General features: G+C 35.0%; 1 protein-coding gene across 1 annotated transcript in view; it reads left to right on the forward strand.

Annotated features, from left to right (window-relative positions):
- Positions 1-13927, forward strand: part of Wdhd1 (WD repeat and HMG-box DNA binding protein 1) — a 57830-nt gene extending 43903 nt beyond the window's left edge. The window contains exons 17-25 of the mRNA XM_076848369.1: positions 91-222; positions 2022-2239; positions 2336-2454; positions 2582-2638; positions 4940-4983; positions 5360-5530; positions 6194-6324; positions 9808-9946; positions 13252-13927. Of these exons, the coding sequence (XP_076704484.1) occupies positions 91-222; positions 2022-2239; positions 2336-2454; positions 2582-2638; positions 4940-4983; positions 5360-5530; positions 6194-6324; positions 9808-9946; positions 13252-13446 (1206 nt within the window). The 3' untranslated portion in view covers positions 13447-13927. The remainder of the gene's footprint in view (positions 1-90; positions 223-2021; positions 2240-2335; positions 2455-2581; positions 2639-4939; positions 4984-5359; positions 5531-6193; positions 6325-9807; positions 9947-13251) is intronic.
- The last annotated feature ends 5251 nt before the right edge of the window (positions 13928-19178 follow it).

Raw genomic sequence — 19178 nt, forward strand, 5'->3', positions numbered from 1 at the left:
TTCAAAAACTAGTATCTTGAGATAAGTATTTAACATTTGCCTGATGTTAAAGTAATGTTTGGCTTTAAGTAATTTTATCCATTTTTGTAGGAACAATTTTGGCGTTCAGTTTTATTTCACAACCACCTTGAGTACTTAGCTAAAAATGGCTATGAATATGAAGAGAGCACTAAAAATCAAGCAATAAAAGAGCAACAGGAGCTTTTAATGAAAATGCTTGCGGTGAGTTCAATAAATACATTGAAAAAAATGAAAGTTAATGCTTTTCTATATGTTGAATTTCTTAAGAGGAATTCTCAAATTTTATCTGGTGGTGTTTTTCTCCCTTACAAATTTTGTTTCCCACTTGATGTTTCAGTTAAAATATTTAAAAACATTACTTGTGGCTGAGATCACAGGCTGACATAGACTTTGGATGTAGCTCATGCTATATCCCTTTTGCTTTTACCTACCAACCTGTGTTTTATAGCAGGCTCTCCAGGTAACTGTGAAGCTTAATAAAGTTTGAGAACCTGTGCTCTGGCTCCTGTACAAACCATACTTCAGTTTGGGTTTGAGCTGGTTTTAGATCTGCAGGGTTGGGTGGTATTTTGGCTATGCCCATTACTATCTTTGAGTTACCTGCATGTAGTAAAAGTTTGCTATAGCCAGTGGTCAGGTTTGGTGCATTGTATACTTTAAGTATATTTGTTTTTGGTGTAAGTATCCTAAAGTTCATATGATTATGTCCTCCACATTGGTTTATGAGAAAGAATATAATATTTTTCCTCTTCTGGACTTGTCTAGACTGTCAGCCTTTGAGGGCAGTGACCATGTCTTCCTTTCTTTTCCAAATACTGTGAGTCAGAGTTCCACTCTGTTTAAGAATTACTGCATACATCTGTATGCAGTGGCACATGCTTGTAACTTGGGAGGCTGAGGCAGGAGGATTACAAGTTCAAAACCAGCCTCAGCAATTTAGTGAGGTCCTAAGAAACTTAAATAGTTTCCCTGTCTCAAAATAAAAAATAAAAAGGGCTGGGAACTAGCTCAGTGGTAAAGTACTCCTGGGTTCAATCCCCAGTACAAAAGAAACAAAAGGGAGAAAAAAAAAAGAATTACTTTTTGCAGGCAAATGATATCAGAAATCTTGAGGACATTCTAGAACTTCTATGCTAATAGGTCAGATGTGGGATATCTAAGTAATAAACTTCTTCTAATTACAAGACCCTTGGGGGTCTTCAAAGTATCAAGAGTGTGCTTCACTTTGAACTAGAGTTGTCCCACTTTAAATTTTGAAAATTCAAAAAAATGGAGAAGAGGGCTGGGGATGTGGCTCAAGCGGTAGCGCGCTCGCCTGGCATACGTGCGGCCCGGGTTCGATCCTCAGCACCACATGCATGTGTCCGCCGAAAACTAAAAAACTTAAAAAAAAAATAAATGGAGATGAGTCGGTGTTTTCTAAAGACATTTTACATGAATATTCTTTGTTTAATATTGTAAGCATGAAAAATAGAACAAAATGAAGTAATGTTAATTTAGAAACTATATAATTGTTTCTGATCATTGAAGATCATAGAACTTCTCCCCACCAAATATGCTTACTATTATTTATTTGCTAGTTCTGAGCAAAGTAATGATGGATTCTTTTTACAGTTATTTTTTCTTTGAATTTATTACCCTATTTGGGTTGGGTGGCTGATGGAAAATAAATTTAAGAGAGCCACATTTAAATTTTAAGCAATTTTTTTACTTTCCTTGCAATTCACAACTTAAAATTATATTTCATCAAACCTAAGTTTTTAATTGTAAATTTTTTTTACATTATTTTCTTCATTTAAGCCACTGAGAAAGAAGGGGGAAATGCAGCCATTTATTGTAAAATGCTTTCCAATTTTAGAGATGTTAAAGTATGTAAAAGTATGCATCTTACATCAGTGAGATAAGGTATCTAGAAAACCCTTTTCTCTGTTTTGCTAGTAGTATCAGTGTGTTTTAAAAGTTCTGCTTAATCTAATATGATTTTCCCCCTTTTGGGTTAGCTTTCTTGTAAACTGGAGCGAGAATTTCGTTGTGTGGAACTTGCTGATCTAATGACTCAAAATGCTGTGAATTTAGCCATTAAATATGCTTCTCGATCTCGGAAATTACTATTGGCCCAAAAACTTAGCGAACTTGCTGTAGAGAAGGCAGCTGAATTGGCAGCAACCCAGGCAGAAGAGGAGGAAGAAGAAGATTTCAGGGAAAAGCTGAATGCTGGGTAAAATCTACTTAATTGTTTGAATTTTCCTTTACCATTCTGAATATTAAGTTGGTCTCTGACTAGCTTGTTATTGAATAATATTGTTGCCTTTAGTTACAGTAATACTGCTACAGAGTGGAGCCAGCCAAGACCCAGAAATCAAATTGAACAAGATGCTGAGGATAAGGAAGAAGCTGTTGATACAAAAGAAAAACCAGAACTACATAAGCATAGTGAGATATATTTTCTAGGCTAAAAATTGAATTCCCATACTTTTTCAAGGCATCTTTGCTGTCTGATTGTTGACTATCAAGTATGATTATTTTCCTCATTTATATTGTATTTTTATCTTAATTATAGTGCAGAACTCATTTGCCAAAAGTTCAAATTCCTCTGATGTGTCAGCTATTAAGTCAGGTGAGAAATATTTGTAAATTTGTAATGTCAAGGAAATTTTACAGATAGTTTTTTAAAGGGATTTTTTTTTTAATCAAAAACACCTTCCCTTTCAGAACTTGCTTTGTTTTTGTTTTTATCAGAGGTGTTTGTGAAACTGATCGTTGAACACATTTATTAAAATGTCTGTTGTGTGCTAGATATTTTGCTAAATGATGGTACAGGACTCAAGCAGACATGCATGGTTGATCCCTGCCTTAATGCTTTTCCAGATCAGCTGGCACAACATGTTGAAGACAGATGTGCAAATCACTAAGGAGACATTGAGGATGCTAAAGAAACAGTTGAAAGTAGTTGCCTTTGAGAAGTGGGACTGTGAGATAGGGAAGGTTGGAATAGGGGACTGCTGTTTTTTTTTTTTTATGTAAAACTTATACTGATGCCTGTACTCCCAGTGGCTGGGGAGGCAAAGGCAGGAGGATCACGAGTTCAGGGCCAGCCTCCGCAAAAGCGAGGCCCTAGCAACTCAGTGAGACCCAGTCTCTAAGTAAAATATAAAATAGGATTGGAGATATGTCATATGTCTCTGTGGTCAAGCGCCCCTGAGTTCAATCCCCAGTACCCCCCCCCAAAAAAAAAAAATTCTACTGCCATATGACTTTTAAAACTATTTACATTTCATGCTTTTAAAATTGTGTACATATATTAACTTATGTAAAAATATTAACTTTACAAACATGTATATATTATTAAAAGAACATACAGCAATTGACCATAATCCAGTCAGTGGTAGAGATCCCAAAGAAGGCTTCAAGGAGTGTTTAAAGCAGAAACTGGAGGGATGAATGTCAGCCAGGCAAAGGTGAACAGGAGAAGGAGTAGAGGAAGTTACAAAGAGCGCAGGGAGCAAGGAGAAAGGGGTGCTGAAGGGGTTTGGGCAGGAGAGAAATTCTGCAGGCATAGTAGGCCATATTAAGGATTTTGATATTTATCGTAAGGTCACTGGGAGGCTGTTAGAGGTTTTAAGCAGGGGCATAGCCTGGCACACAGCTGAGGAGGAGGAATGGGTTTATAAGAAAACTGCTGAAGTAGTCCAAGTGAGATTGAATAGTGGCTTGGACTAGGGTGGTGATGGTGTTGGTTGAGAGAATGGGTAGAGTATAGAGGTGTTTCTGATGTAGAGAGTACAGGAGTTCATAGTGTAAGAATGACTCTTAGGTATTTTTGTTTTTATTTTGTTTTTTTCTGGTACTGGGGATTGAACCCAGGACCACTTTACCACTGAGCAACATCTCTAGTCCTTTAAGACAAGGTCTCACTAAGTTACTGAGACTGACCTCAAACTCACAATCTTTCTACCTCAGCCTCCCAAATTGCTGGGATCACAGCCTGAGCCCCTGCAGCTGGTGACTTGTTTCTTGAATAGTTGAGTGAATGGTGATACCACTTACTGAGTCAAGAAACATGAGGGAAAATCAGATTTAGATAGTATGATGGTGAATTATGAGATACATAAAATGTTACATAGACAGTTGGATATTTGGATCAGAAATTTAGGAAAGTAGTCTGGCTTAGATAATGTACATTAAAATCACTGGGAGTAGCAAAGCAATTTAAACCAGGACATGGGTGAGCACACTTTGGGAGAGTATATGAAGCAAGAAGAAAAATGAACTTAGGCCTAGGAAAACCCCAACATTTAAGCATCAAATAGAGGAGTAGGGGGAACTGTTGAAAGAGAATGAGCACATTGGTCCAAGGAGAAAGGAGGTAACTCAGGGGTTGCCATATCTCAGAAGTCAAGGGAAGTATGAAGAAGAAAGGAATATTCCACGATTATGGAATACCACTGAGAGGTCAAACAAGATGATTGAAAAGTATCTACCATATTTGATCATACAGAGATTATTGGGAGCCTTAGCAAGAAGAGATTCTGTATGGTTATAGGGCTGAAAGCTACATTATTATATGGTAGGTTGTAAGAGCAGGGAGGAAATGGGAATAGCAGTGCTGACAACTTTTGAAAAATTTGGTTGGATAGGGTGGTAAGAGAAAGTGGTGGCTGGAAGGAATGTAGGGTATCTTTTTTTGTTTGTTTGTTGATCAGGTATATTTCACAGTGGCAAGTTAGGTTAGTTCCCATCTGAGATTATTTTGCCAGGGGATGTAGGACAAAAGTCATCCATATTTGTTACTAAGTTTTAAATTTGCAAAGTGCCTTTGCTTTCATATAATACAGATTTAAATATTTCTTCTAGTATTAAAAGTCATAAGTCATCTAGTTTTTGCCATGATTAAGTAAGGGTTTCTTTCTTGTGAAAGGTGCAGTTATCTCTAGCAACCAAGGACGAGTAAACCCCTTCAAGGTAAATTTTTTTCCAGCATTATTTTCTGTTAACTACATGACCATACAAAGAAATAGTTCCAAATGATCAGATGACCCTCTTTAGAAGCACAGAAGACTTACCTTTATGAAAACAAAGAAGAAAGCAGCCCTGGTTCACATCTGAATCAATTATATTTTCTAATTATATACCAATGGTTTTAAAAGATACTCCATGTTTTTCTTTGAGATGTTATTTGAGAATATATGCATCAATCTTAATTTGAATCATATTATATGTATTCATTTCCAAAGATGAGACCACAATGTAAACTTAACAGAAATTTAAAGGAAAAATAAACCTTAGAATTTTTGTTTTCTTCTTTAAACATAAAGTGCTAACATTAGTTTGCTCTTAGGTATTAGCCAGTTCCAAAGAGCCAGCTGTGTCATTGAATTCAACACGTTCAACTAATATTTTGGACAGTATGAACAAATCATCCAAGAAATCTTCTGCTCTTAATCGGGCAGCAAATAATGAAAGGTCTCCAGTTATAAAACCTCTGATTCCAAAGCCAAAGTCTAAGCAGGTAGTGTTTCATCTCCCTACATCTTCAATGAAGAGCATGTGAACTGTTTGTCTTCAACGTTGTTTGCTGTTTCAGGTATAGGATTGGAGGAACCAGTCTTTCATCATTCTAGTATGGAAATGGATTTAATTATGGTTTTGTTCCAGAATTGTGTGTGTGTGTGTGTGTGTGTGTGTGTGTGTGTGTGTGTGTGTGTGTATGAGTGTGTTTCTCTCTCTCTCTCTCTTTCTCTTTCTCTCTCTCTCTCACACCCCTATCCCCAGGGACTTAGCTAACTACCTATATTTTAAAAATACCTCCCAGGAAGTTCTCATGCATATCCCTGTTTACTAATGACTATTCTAGTATACGGACCTAATCTTTCTTCTGTATTCTGACTCTATCCACTCTCATGTGTTTCACCCCAAAATTCTCATCAGTTAAATACATTCATTGTTTTTCTTTTCCATTTCATGTAATTTGAAAAACAGAACATGAAATAAAGTACTTTTTTTTCTTGATTGTATGTGTGTAAATGTTAATTTCAACTGAGAACTCAAGATTTATTTGTTGGTATAATACTTCTAAATAATAAATAATTATAAATGTTTCTTCACATATTTCAGAACTTTCTTGTAACATAATATGCTACATGTGATACTTAAGATGTTTGGTTTTTTATAGGCATCTGCAGCATCATATTTCCAGAAAAGAATTTCTCAAGCCAGTAAGACTGAGGAAGTGAAAGAAGAAAATCCTAAAAATGAATCATCTGAAACCCCAGCTATCTGTCCCCAAAACACTGAAAATCAAAGGTCAGTAATAGGGAGACTTGTATTCTAAGTATCCCAGAAAGAAAGCATACAGTAGGCACCCATTATTCAAAGTACAAATTTTTACAACTCTATTATTCTTATAATCACTGATAGTGAGTATTTAAATGCTTGTGACATAAATAAATATTAACTAATGGCTGTTTACATTACTTATTAGAATTTGCCTTAATAAACTTCTAAGTTCTAAATTGCACATTCATTTTATTGGGACACTATTTTATAATTCATGTTTTATTTGTTTTAACAATCATTGTAACACATTTCTTATGTAGCTTTCCAAAATTATTCTTTGCATGTGCAGATACATTTGTTTGTTTTTTAAAATTTTTACACAAATGATAACAGACCTTACTTTTTTTTTTACTTAATAGCTTTTACAGATCATAAAGAACTTCTTTAATTTTTAACATCCATTGATTAGATAAGTCCTAATTCATTTAGATCTCTTCATGTGGACAGAAAAGTGGTTGTTAGACTTTTGCTAGTATGAATAGTTCTGCAAAGAATACAGTTCAAATTAATATGCACTAATATTAATAATTTTATAGACAATGCAAAATTGTTCTACGATGATGTCTTATTATATACCACTATTAATGTAAGAGTTTCTGTTTGCCCATATCTTCTTTACTCATCAATACAGTGTGTTACTAAATTTTTTTTTTTTTTTTTTTTTGAGAGGGGATCTCACCATGTTGTTCAGTCCGGTCTCAAACTCTTGGACCCAAGTGATCCTCTTATCTCAGCCTCCCAAATAGTGGGGACTGCAGGCATACACCATGACACATGGCTTACTAAATATTTTGATCTCTGCTTTCTCGATTTGTTTTAAATACATTGATTAAATTATCTAATTTTGCTAACGACTTTATATTAACCAGTTTAACAAAGGGAATAGCTTATTTTTGTATTTTTCAGGGATAATTCTTTTTTTTTCCTTCTTTTATTAGTACATTATCATTATAAATAATAGTTGGGTTCATTTGGACAAAATCATACATGCATGGAATTCCATTTCAATCCCTGGTGTCTCCCTCTTTTGCCTCCCACTATTCTCCTTCCTTTAGTCTACTGGTCTTCCTTTCACTTGTTTATTTTTGATTGGTGCTTTATAGACCTACATAAAAGTGGAATTCACTTGGTATATTTATACATGCACATAAGATAATTTCGTTAAGTTTATTACATATTTCCTCCCCTTTCTCACCCTTCTTTTCTCCTCCCTCCCTCTTGATCTCCTGTTCCACTGATCTTTTCTATATCTTTTTGATATCTGATCACCTCCCCCGCTTTCCCCTTGTTTTGCTCTAGCTTCCACATATGAGAGAAACATTTGACCTTGAGTCTGGCTTGTTTCACTTAGCATGATGTTCTCCTTTTCCATTCATTTACCAGCAAATGCCATAATTGCATTCTTCTTTAAGGCCGAGCATAATTCCATTGTATATATATACTACATTTTCTTAATCCGTTCATCTAATGATAGACATCTGAGCTGGTCCCATAACTTGGCTGTTGTGAATTTTGCTGCTGTAAGCATTGATGTGGATATATCACTATAGTATTCTGATTTTAATTCTTTTGGATAAATACTCCTCAGTGTATTGGGATAATTGGATCTTATAGTACCTGTGGTTTTAATTCATGATTATTTCCCGTTTTGTTCTGAATTTGATTTAGATCTTAAACAGTGAAAGTTTTATTATTTAAGGAAATTGAGACAGGGTTGAGGATGTAGCTCAGTGGTGGAATGTGTACCTAGTATATGGGATGACTGGGTTCAATCCTCTGTACCACAAAAAAAAAAAAAATTGATAATTCATCTTTTTTTTTAATGTTTCTTAGTTGTAGTTGACACAATACCTTTATTGTATTTATTTATTTATATGTGGTACTGAGAATTGAACCTAGAGCCTCACACATGATAGGCAAATGCTCTACCACTGAGCCACAACCCCAGCCCCAATAATTCATCTTTTCATATTATCTGATTACACATCTTTCGGAATATCATTAAGGCCATTACCATTTTTTAAAGAATATATATATTTTTTTGTTGTAGATGGATGCAGTATCTTTATTCTTATTTATTTTTATATGGTGGTGAGGATCAAACTCAGGGCCTCATGCATTAGAGGCAATCACTACCACTGAGCTACAACCCCAGCCCCAAGGCATTACCATTTTTAACCAAATATTCTGTCACAGATATTGAAAAAATAAATCAGAAGAGAAATATTTTTTAAAAAAATTTGGAACTTCTATTTAGAGGCAGATGATTGTATATTATTAGACTTGTGCCATTTCCCCAAATTTAATTAAAATAAGTCTTTACTATTTTCTGCAAATTCAAGAATCTTTGTTCAGCGTTTATTTTAGCATTGATTTTTGTTTGTATTATTTTTCTGGAAAAAGAATTACATTAAAAGATTACTTGGGATCTATATTTTCAGAAATTGGACAAATGGTTATAGTCACCCAATTAATATTAATATTTTAAAATAACTTGGTATTCTTGCTGGGTATGGTGGTACACATCTGTAATCCCAGTGACTCAGGAGACTGAGGTAGAAGGATTGCAAGTTCAAGGCTTGCTTCTGCAACTTAGACCCTGTCTCAAATTTTAAAAAAAGTGCTTTAGATGTGTCTCTGTGGTGCACCCCTGGGTTCAATCCTTAGTATTGTGGGGTGGGGGAGACACAACATTTTTATCATTAACATTTTACACTGGTATCTTTGTTGTATATTTAAAATCATCATTTAGGATCTATTCAGCTTCAGCATAGTGAAAGATAAAATAGCTGTTGGGTTAAATGGGGGGTCTCTGGTGTCAAACTGCCTGGCTTTTGAGTCTCAGGTCTAACTTTTACTATCTCTAATGTGGGGTAAGTTATTTCATCTCTCTAAGCCTCAATTTAAGACCTAAAGACAATCTGTGTCACAAGCAGAATCTAGTAAAATTTACAAGTGTGTTTTTTGTCCATGCTTTACATAAAGATAATACAGGGGAGGACTCAGGTCAGCTGTGAGCACAAGGGTGAGATAGTGGGAAAGGGGCTTGAGAGAAATCAGAAAGATTTCAAATAGCTGGTGTTGGAAATGGAGAAAGAGCCTTCTAAGGACAGTTGGAAGGGTTTTACCATGCCAGAGGGGCTAAGTGAGCTTGGAGACCTTGAGCCTGTCAGCATTCATAAAAAGTTCCAAGTATGACATTAAGGTTGTTGCTGCACTTAGAAAGAACAAATGTGGGTAATCCTTTTGAATTGGCCTTGCAGTAGATTTTGTCATTTAATTAATCCAGCAGTCTCCAGTCAATTTGAAGTAATATGAATATTAACAGAGATAATTGTCTCCCTTTATATAGGTTTGCAAAAAATGAATTGTTAATTGCTAATTTAAAAAGCCATAAAGTACTTTAAGCTGTATATCAAGCATAAATTTATTTCATAATTACTATTTTAGGCCAAAGACTGGGTTCCAAATGTGGCTGGAAGAAAACAGAAGTAATATTTTGTCTGACAATCCTGACTTTTCAGATGAAGCAGACATAATAAAAGAAGGAATGATTCGGTTTAGAGTATTGTCAACTGAAGAAAGAAAGGTAAGGAAAATTGTGCTGAGATTGAGATTTTTTTTAATATTAATTTTTTTTAATATTAATATTAATATTATTTTATTTAGTTTGCTATGTGATGCTTGGGAATCCAGTGCTAGGCAAGTGCTCTACCACTGAGCCATAATCCCAGACCTGGAGATTGAGATTTTACTGGATTTTCCAGGCTTAAAAAATTCTTATAGAAATGCCTTTTTCTATGTTTGGAAAATTGAATACAAAGTTAACTCATACATTCAGACTACTACCTCAGGGTCCTTGCAAGTAGAATTTTGACAAATACTATCTACTTACACATGAGTATTCTCCTTTTGATGGGGGAGAAATCCATTTCATTGTAAATTAAGTCTGGTGGCTTAACACCTCCTGTGAATTGCTGCACTGTGAAGAAAGGAGGAAAGGAATGTGTCTGGTATACCAATAATCCTCAGGCTTCACTTCCCTAGGGAAGCATTGTGCCACATGGGCACCTACTGACAGATACTTACTTTAATGAATTGGGTTTTATGAATGAAGGTATTGTATAATGAGGAAACTAGAAACTGGTCTAATCACTTCTAACCTTATTTAGAACTTCTTTAGTAGTTTTGTGTGTCTTATTTTTGTTAACTATTATAAAGGGATTAAAATTCTCAAGGATTAGATAAATTAGCAGGTGAATGTACAAGACCTTATATTGCAAAAGGGGAAGAGATGGGGCAAAAGTTGTGATCAGTTCTGTTTTTTTGTGGGGTGTTTTGTAGTTCCAGGGATCAGGGCCTTGTACATGCTAGACAGATATTCTGCCACTGAGCTGTATGCCCACCTGTGATTATGTTTTTGAATTTTTAAAAATGAAGTCAACATTTTTTTTCTTCTTGAACCATTTTGATCATGGTGTAGTCAATATTTTTAAGGTAAATGTTAAATGTTCTCTTTAATCCAGTTTATTAATGTAGCAAATTCTACAGGTCAAATGTCTCCTTTATATTCAAAGAAATAAATGGCCAGAAAAATACAGTAAGAGGAAAGGAACTATTATAGATTAAATGAGACTTCATAGATGTGGATGTTATTTGTCTTTTTCAGAGTGAATAAGAATCAATCATAAAATAATACATACTATATAACTCATTTATTTAACACTTGTAAATTGGCAATGTGATAGGGATGAATAACAGAATAGTGGTTGCCTGGGGCTGGAACCTGGGTAGAAATTTGGTGGGGTGGGAAACAAGAGGAATCTTTGTGGTGATGGAACTCTTCTGTATTTTGACTTTGGAAAATGCACATTCCTACGATAAAATTAAATGGATATACCCATACAAACAAATAAGTAGAAGTAAAACTGATGATTGTTATCAATGTCAACACCCTGATTGTGCTAATTGTGCTGTAGTTTTGCAAGATGTTACCACTTGGGAAAACTGGGTAAAGGCTACTTGGAATCTTTCCTATAATCCCAAGTAAATCACAATTATCTCAAAAAGTTCCTGCAATTTTATTATTTGCACTTAATACGGTTAAATACAAGAAGAAGTTAGATTGAAATAACAGAAATAGAATGCAAAATTTTTAATGTGTTCTCCAATTAAAATATTTTTTAAAGTATTTATTTTAATTAGGTATATAAAAGCAGAATGAATTTTGATTCATTTTATACAATTGAAGCACAACTTTTCATTTCTCTGGTTGTACACGATATAGCGTTGCACCACATGCAGTCATACGTCTACCTAGGGTAATGATGTCCATCGAGTTTTGTTTTTAAATTTTTAAATAAAATTGATTTTTAAGGGATGCATGAAAACAAAAATCTTATATATTAATGGGACGACATGATGATTCAATACATATAAGCCTTGTGTAGTGTTTAAACCAGGTTAAGCATTTATCTCTTTTATCAATTATGAAGAAAACTTTCAAAATCCTTTCTTTGAGCTTTTTGAAATGTACAGTACATTATTATTGTATCTAGTTACTCTCCTGTTCAAGAGTACTCCTTTGTCCTAGCCATCTATACTTTAGTACCAATTAATAAACATTTTCCTATTCTTTGCCCAGCCACTAATCTTCCTGGCCTCCAGTAATCACCATTCCATTTTCAACTTCTATGAGATCAGCTTTTTAAAATTTTAATGTATTTATATATTTGTTTGTTTTTGTGGTGCAGGGCATCAAACCCAGGACCTTATGAATTTTAGGCAAGCATTCTACCACTGATCTACGTTTCTAGCTTTTCTAAATTCCATATATGAATGATATTCTGCAGTACCTGTCTTTCTGTGCCCAGCTGAGCATGGTGTCAGACTCCTGTAATCCCAGCTGATCAGGAGTCTGAGACAGGTAGATCACAAGTTCAAAGCCAGCCTCAGCAACTTAGTGAGGCCCTAAGCAACTTAACGAGACCCTATCTCAAAATAAAAACAAAAAGGGCTGGGATGTGGCTCAGTGGTTAAGCACCCCCTAGGTTGAATCCATGGTTCCAAAGAGAAAAAAAGATCTTCAGTTCCAACCATGTTGACACAAGTGACAGCTATTATTCTTTCTCATGGTTCAGTAGTATTCCATTGTGTATATATATGTACCATATTTTCTTTGTCGATTTATCCACAGATAGACACTTCACTTGTTTTTATTTCTTAGCTATTATGAATCATGCTTTAGTGAACATGAGAATACGGATATCTCTTCAATATACTGATTTCATTTCCTTTATATACTGAGTAGTAGGATGACTGGATCATGTGGCAATTCTATTTTTAAACCTCCATTCTGTTTTCAATAGTGACTGTGCTAATTTAAATTCCCACCAACAGTGTAAAAGCTTTCCTTTATCTCCACTGCCTCTCCAGCATTTGTTATTCTTGGTCTTTTTGATAATAGCCATTCTTCCTAGGGTAAAGTGATATCTCATTGTAGTTTTAATTTAAATTTTCCTGATTAGTAATGTTGAACATTTTTTCATATGCCTATTTGCCATTTATATGTCTTCTTTTGAGAAATGTCTATTTAGAATCTATTGCCTATTTTTTAAATGGGTTTTTTGCTATTGAGTTTTCTAAGTTCTTTAAGTATTCTGAATATCACACCTTGTCAGGTGGACAGTTTGCAAATATTTTCTCCCAGAGAATAAAAGATTTGTTAACAATTAGAACCTTTAATGATTAACTTAACAATTCAAGTGACAACTGTTTTTTATATATATGTGTTTATACATATACATAAGTGTTCCTAGAAAAGTAATAACTCCCATCCTGTTTCCTTGTTATTGTTAAAAAGTCTTTTCTCGTCTCCCCCAATATTTTCCAAAGGCATGGACTAACAAGGCCAAGGGAGGAACTCCAAGTGATGAAACTGAAAGAAAGAAGCGAAAACATGCAGCTGATGAAAGTCTTGAAGCAGAAAACCAGAAGGAAGCAGCAAAGGAGAATCTGAATTTGCCTAAAAAGCAAAAACCCTTAGATCTTTCTACAAATCAGAAGCTGTCAGCATTTGCATTTAAGTAGGAGTAAAGGAAGAAAGTGACCTTATGGATATTTTTGCTCATCTTTAAATATGAACTTTTTTTTAATATTTAGGAGATGGATTATTATATATTTTAAAAGTTTAAAGACAACTGTTTTTCTTTATAAGATAGTGGGGTATTAGCTCAGTGGTAGAGCACTTTCCTAGCAAAAGGAAAGTCCTGGACTCCATTTCCAGCACAAAAAAAGAAAAAAACAAACTGTAGTAATTATATTGATATAGGAAACAGCATGTGTGCAAATTATTCTGTCCCCACATGGAGCAGAAGCATTATGATTATAATTACTAACTACAGGCCCTATTGTATCCCAATAGAAGTCAGTTTGATTTTATTTCTTACCTTCAAAAATCATCAAAACCAAGATTATAGAACCTCTGCACAACAAAGTTATCTTCTAGGGGTTTCTTTGGTTGGTTTATGTCATGTACTGGGAAATACCACAGTAGACCTCTTCCCAAGTATGTTAGCATAGACTCTTTTTTTTTGTCTATATTAGACCTGGGGGGCCATGCTTTTTAAATATGGACCTCAAATATGTAAATAATCTTACAAATAAAACTTTGTTTTAGAAATTTCTTTATATATGGTTTTCAGTTTTCTGTATAGTGTAGGCTTTTTTGGATAAATAAAACTTTCTCACTTTCCATATGTGGCTTGCTATGGTCTTAATATTGTATTTCCATGAAGTGGAAATGCTTCTAGAAAATATATTACACATTTACCACCATAATTTCTACACTCCAAAACCCCCTATACCACTAGCTCTGCATTGTCTATACAGTAGAGACCAGAAGGCATTGTTTGAAAGTACTGCAGCCCAGTGCACAATGTGCTTCTGTAGTATGCTCTGATTATCAGCCATCAGCAATACTTTGCTGAGCAAGTCTTTGAAAGCTTAATAAGAGTAGAGTTAGGAAAAGTGTTTAACCCCTCTTTTATTTTGAACAAACAAATTTGAATTATTTATTTCATTTTGACTATTCTAAGCAGAGATTAAATGCAGCAACATAATGGCAAAGTATAGGTTGGGGAAATGGCAAAATAAAATCAGGTGACTCAAAATTAAGAGTAGTTTATAGATTTAGGTGAACTGGAGTCAAAGGATACTTTTTATCCCACCATGAGTAAGGTTAGGAAGACTACATATCTGATTTTTTAGATCAATAGCTGGTGTAGAGAGAAATAAAGCACAGTGGTTGGGAGCACAGGTTTTAAGAATTAAGTGAGATAAAAGCACTTAGTTCCTGACACAGTAATATTTTGTACAAGTGTTGGCTATTCCTACGCTATTGCCTAGTTTATCTTGCTGTAATCAAGTTTGATTCTGAATACTTATGAACTAATTTTTAATTTCAAGTTTCTGAAGTAAAGGTTTATTTTTTAATATTTGAAAAACATGTTTATAGATGGGCTTCATTTCCTCAACTTGCATATTGTGCCACTTGGGAGGCCAAAGCAGGAGGAATCCAAGCATGAGGCCAACCTGGACAATTTAGCAAGACCCTGCCTCAAATTACAAAAGTTTAAAAAGGCTTGGGATATTGTTCAGTGATATAGTATCCCTGGATTCACCCCACCTGACCCCGCTGCCAACAAACTTGTTTACTGTTCAAAGTATAGGATATAATCCATGAGTGTTAAATTTTAGAACCTTAGGAACCAAGTAATACCAAGGATTTGCAAGTTTTTTAAATCTACTTTTCTTTGGTTGAAAGAGGTTTTTATATTGATTTGGTTTAACTTACAGATTAGAAGAAACCAAAAAACATTATCTTCATTTCTTTGCTATAAAAGAGTAAATCTCTTTTTCCCCCAGTTCTTTTTTTTTTCAGAGAACTAAGAGTTAGTAGAAAAATGGAAATGGAAATAATATATTAGCCATTATCATATCAACAATATTCCCTATTTTGAGCTTTTTGTATAGCACAGAAAGTTTTTGTATACTTAATTTCATTCTCCCAAAACAAAAGCTTCTCAAAGGAGGTTATTTTAGTTTTGCATTCTTCAAAGGGGCATTGTGTTAGTTTGCAGAGCATTATTGGGCAATTGCTCAAATATGAGGGTAGAGATTTTCACTAAGATCATAATTAAGTTTATAGTCAAGAGCACTAGAAGACCAGTTTAGAGCCTTTCAGTAACTTTATTTGAATTATAGAACACTGTTTAGAGAGTCTTACCAGATCCCTAGAACGGCTCACCTTATTGCCACTTGAATCTACCCAGCTTAGGGATTTCCCAGCCATCCAAAAGAGGAGCCATGGCAAATGAGCCAATCGAGATTATGCTCTCTGGTCTTTGAAAGGGGAGAAAGCGGAGAGAGAGGTTATAGGTACAGGAACTAACCAAACAAGTCATAGTCAAGACAAAGGAAATATTGGAGAACCCTTAGCAAAAGCAATGCCTCTAAGTCCCATCAGGGTCACCAAGAGATGTCCCCAGAGAAGGATTCGAGGAGTTTCCAGAGGAGAGGGGGACCTCAACTCAAGACCAGCAGGGTTCTTGGCATATGTGACAGAAAAGAATTTTAGCATGAGTCAAAGGTATAGAATATGTATCTACCTTACTTAGGAAGGTAGATACACATTCAAGGGAGAATTCTGGCTATCAGGAATGAAAAGCAGGGCCTGGGATTAATGAAGTCACTCTCCCTTAGCTGTGTCTGGCAAATGATGTTGGATCCTTTCCATCTTGACCTCTGCATGTAGTCTCTACATGGCCTGATTTGGACTTTCTCACAAAGTAGTGACTTGGATGACAGGCACCCCAAAAGACAGATGTTGTATCACCTTTCCCATTCTAAGCTCTAGAGGTCAGCAGGATCACTTCTGCCTCATTGTGTTCCTTAGAAGCAAATCATTTAAGGTTAGCTCATGTTCAAGGGAAAGGAACTTAGTTCATTCCTAAGAAGGAATGTTGACGTGTAAGAAGAGCATGTGGAATTGAATGTGTCATTGTGCCCATCTTTAGAAAATACAAACTGCCACACTCAGCTGGAGATTTCATGGCCTCATGGAGTACAGTCAGCAGGAGACAGCCCCTGGCTCACCCATAGTGAGGTATATAAGAGAAAATTCTCCCCTTCATAAAGTCAGGATCCTAAAGGCCAACTGGCTCGCTGAGGTTATTGTTTTGTTGGCAGTGCTAGGGATTAAGCCCAGAGCTTTACACATGCCAGGCAGGTTCTCTACTACTGATCTGTACCTTTAACCTTTCTCTTGAGTTTAAGGGTAAATCAAAATAAGGCTCCTGTCCTCACAGACTATAAACACTTATCTCAAACACTGGCAATAGTGTATTTGATAATACATGTGATAGTCCTATTAATAAATTTATAGTATCACTGGCCCCCATTCAGGTTTTTTTGAAAGACTAATAAGAAAAATCTATGGCAAGATTAGTCAAGAAAAAAAGAAAAAATAAGTGATCTTAGAAATAGAAAGGAATTTAGTAACTACAAATGGTACAGATAAGAAGAGGCTGGTAGTGGTCAATTTTAGCATCAACTAGGCTAGCTACAGTTGCCCTTATGCAAACGCATGTGTGTTATGAAGGTATTTTATACATCATATTAAAGTTCATAATCAAGGAATTCTAAATAAGGGAGATTATTCTAGATAATATGTATAGGCCCGATTCAATCAGTTAAAAAAGGCCTTAGGAGGAGAAATGAGGCTCCACTGACAAAGAAGGATTTACCATGTGGATAATAGCATTTGGTCATGCCCAGGATTTCCAAGCTGCCCTTACTGATGTAGGCCACACTCAGCTGGAGATTTCATGGCCTCATGGAATCAGGATTGCACACTTGCCTGTACCATATGAGCAGTTTCTTTCTTTGCAATAATATTCTCCTCTCTCTCTATGTGTAAAATCTGAAAAAAGACTATCCTTTACCCAATAGGGCTACAGTAATGGGTTGGAAAACTTAATACTGTTAGAATGGTAATAATTTCTGAATGTGTGTGTTTGTGTTTACATAGATACTGCATATATGTTTACATATATATTAGTCAACATTATATATAAATCAAATAGAGCCAGCATACACACACACATGTGCGTGCACACACATACATGCGCGTGCACATACACACACACACATATACTAGTTCTTTTTCTCTGGTTGAATACTGACTGACACAAGGTGATAACTTAAGACAATAAGTTGGGAAACTGATGAAATGGAAAAGGACAAGAAAACAGCTTATTAAAACAATCAAGAGAACAAAGAATAAAAAAATTTAAGAATAAATTTTAGAAAATAAGTGCAAAACTTACATTTTGAAAACTACAAAATGTTGTTGAAAGACCAAAATAAAAGGACCTAAATAAATTAAAAGATATCCTCTGGTTATGGATCAGAAGACTTGATACTGTTAAGATGACAATATATGCTAAATTTTATGTATAGATTCAATGTAATTCCTATCAAAACCCAGCTGGCTTTCTTTTTGGTTTGCTTTTTGTTTTTGAGAAATCAAGGGACCTAGAATAGGCAACACAATCTTGAAAGAAGGATTTTTAAAATCCTTTTTTTTTGTGTGTGGTGCTGGGGATTGAACCCAGGGCCTTTACATGTGAGGCAAGCATTCTACCAACTGAGTAAAATTCTTTTTACTTGAAAAAAAATATAGTCTTAGACACAACTCCAATACTTACCACAAAGCTACAGTAATCAAGATAGTGGCATGAGGATCAAGTACTGGCATGAGGATAGACATACAGAAAAATAGTACAAAATTAATAGTCCAGAAATAAACCTCACATTTATAGTCAATGTTTTAAAGTTGTTGGGATAGTTTAATGGGGAGATGATATAGTATTTTCTAAGATGTTTCTGGGACAACTAGATAGATTCAGAAGAATGAAGTTGGACCCTAATCTCACACTCTATCAAAAATAAATCACAAATAGATTAAGACCTACATGTAAGAGCTAAAACTATTAGATTCATAGAAAAAAAAAAAAAGTGTAAATCCTTGTAAACTTGAATTAATTTCTTAGATGTGACACCAGAAGTACAAATGACAAGGAAAAGAAAAAAGTCAACATCATAAAAATTAAACACTTGTGCCTTAAAGATCCATTATCCTATCAAAAAATGCAATTTCTATCAAAAAAGATTGATTTTTTTCAATCTCTGTTATCAAGAGATTGAAAAAGAAACAAAACAAAACAAAAACCATAAGCCAGGCACAGTAGTGCATGCCTGTAATTCCAGGGACTCTGAGGCAGGAAGATCACAAGTTTGAGACCAGCCTGAACAACCTAGCAAGGCCCTAAGCAATTTAGTGAAATCCTGTCTCAAAATTAAAAAGGGCTGGGGATGTGGCTCAGCGGTAGAGTGCCCCTGGGTTCAATTCCCAGTAACACACATACACACACACACACACCCCATAGACTGGGGTAGGGGGAATTTGCAAATCATATTTGATAAGGATCATGAATATTTATACTATATAGAATACTCTCACAAATCAATAATGAAAAGACAACCCAATTTTAAAATGGGACTTGAATAGACAACTGCTCCAAGAAGATTATAAAAAAAATGACCAAGAAGCACATGATAAGATGTTCCAAATATTTAGTCATCAGGAAAATGCAAATCAAAACCATAAAGAAGTCAAGTATGGTGGTGGTGCTCACCTGTAGTCCCAGCTACTCAGGAGACTGAGGCAGGAGGATCACTTGAATCCAGGCGATTAGTGC

The sequence above is a fragment of the Callospermophilus lateralis genome, chromosome 3 (genome assembly GCF_048772815.1).
Source record: "Callospermophilus lateralis isolate mCalLat2 chromosome 3, mCalLat2.hap1, whole genome shotgun sequence".
Taxonomy (NCBI): domain Eukaryota; kingdom Metazoa; phylum Chordata; class Mammalia; order Rodentia; family Sciuridae; genus Callospermophilus; species Callospermophilus lateralis.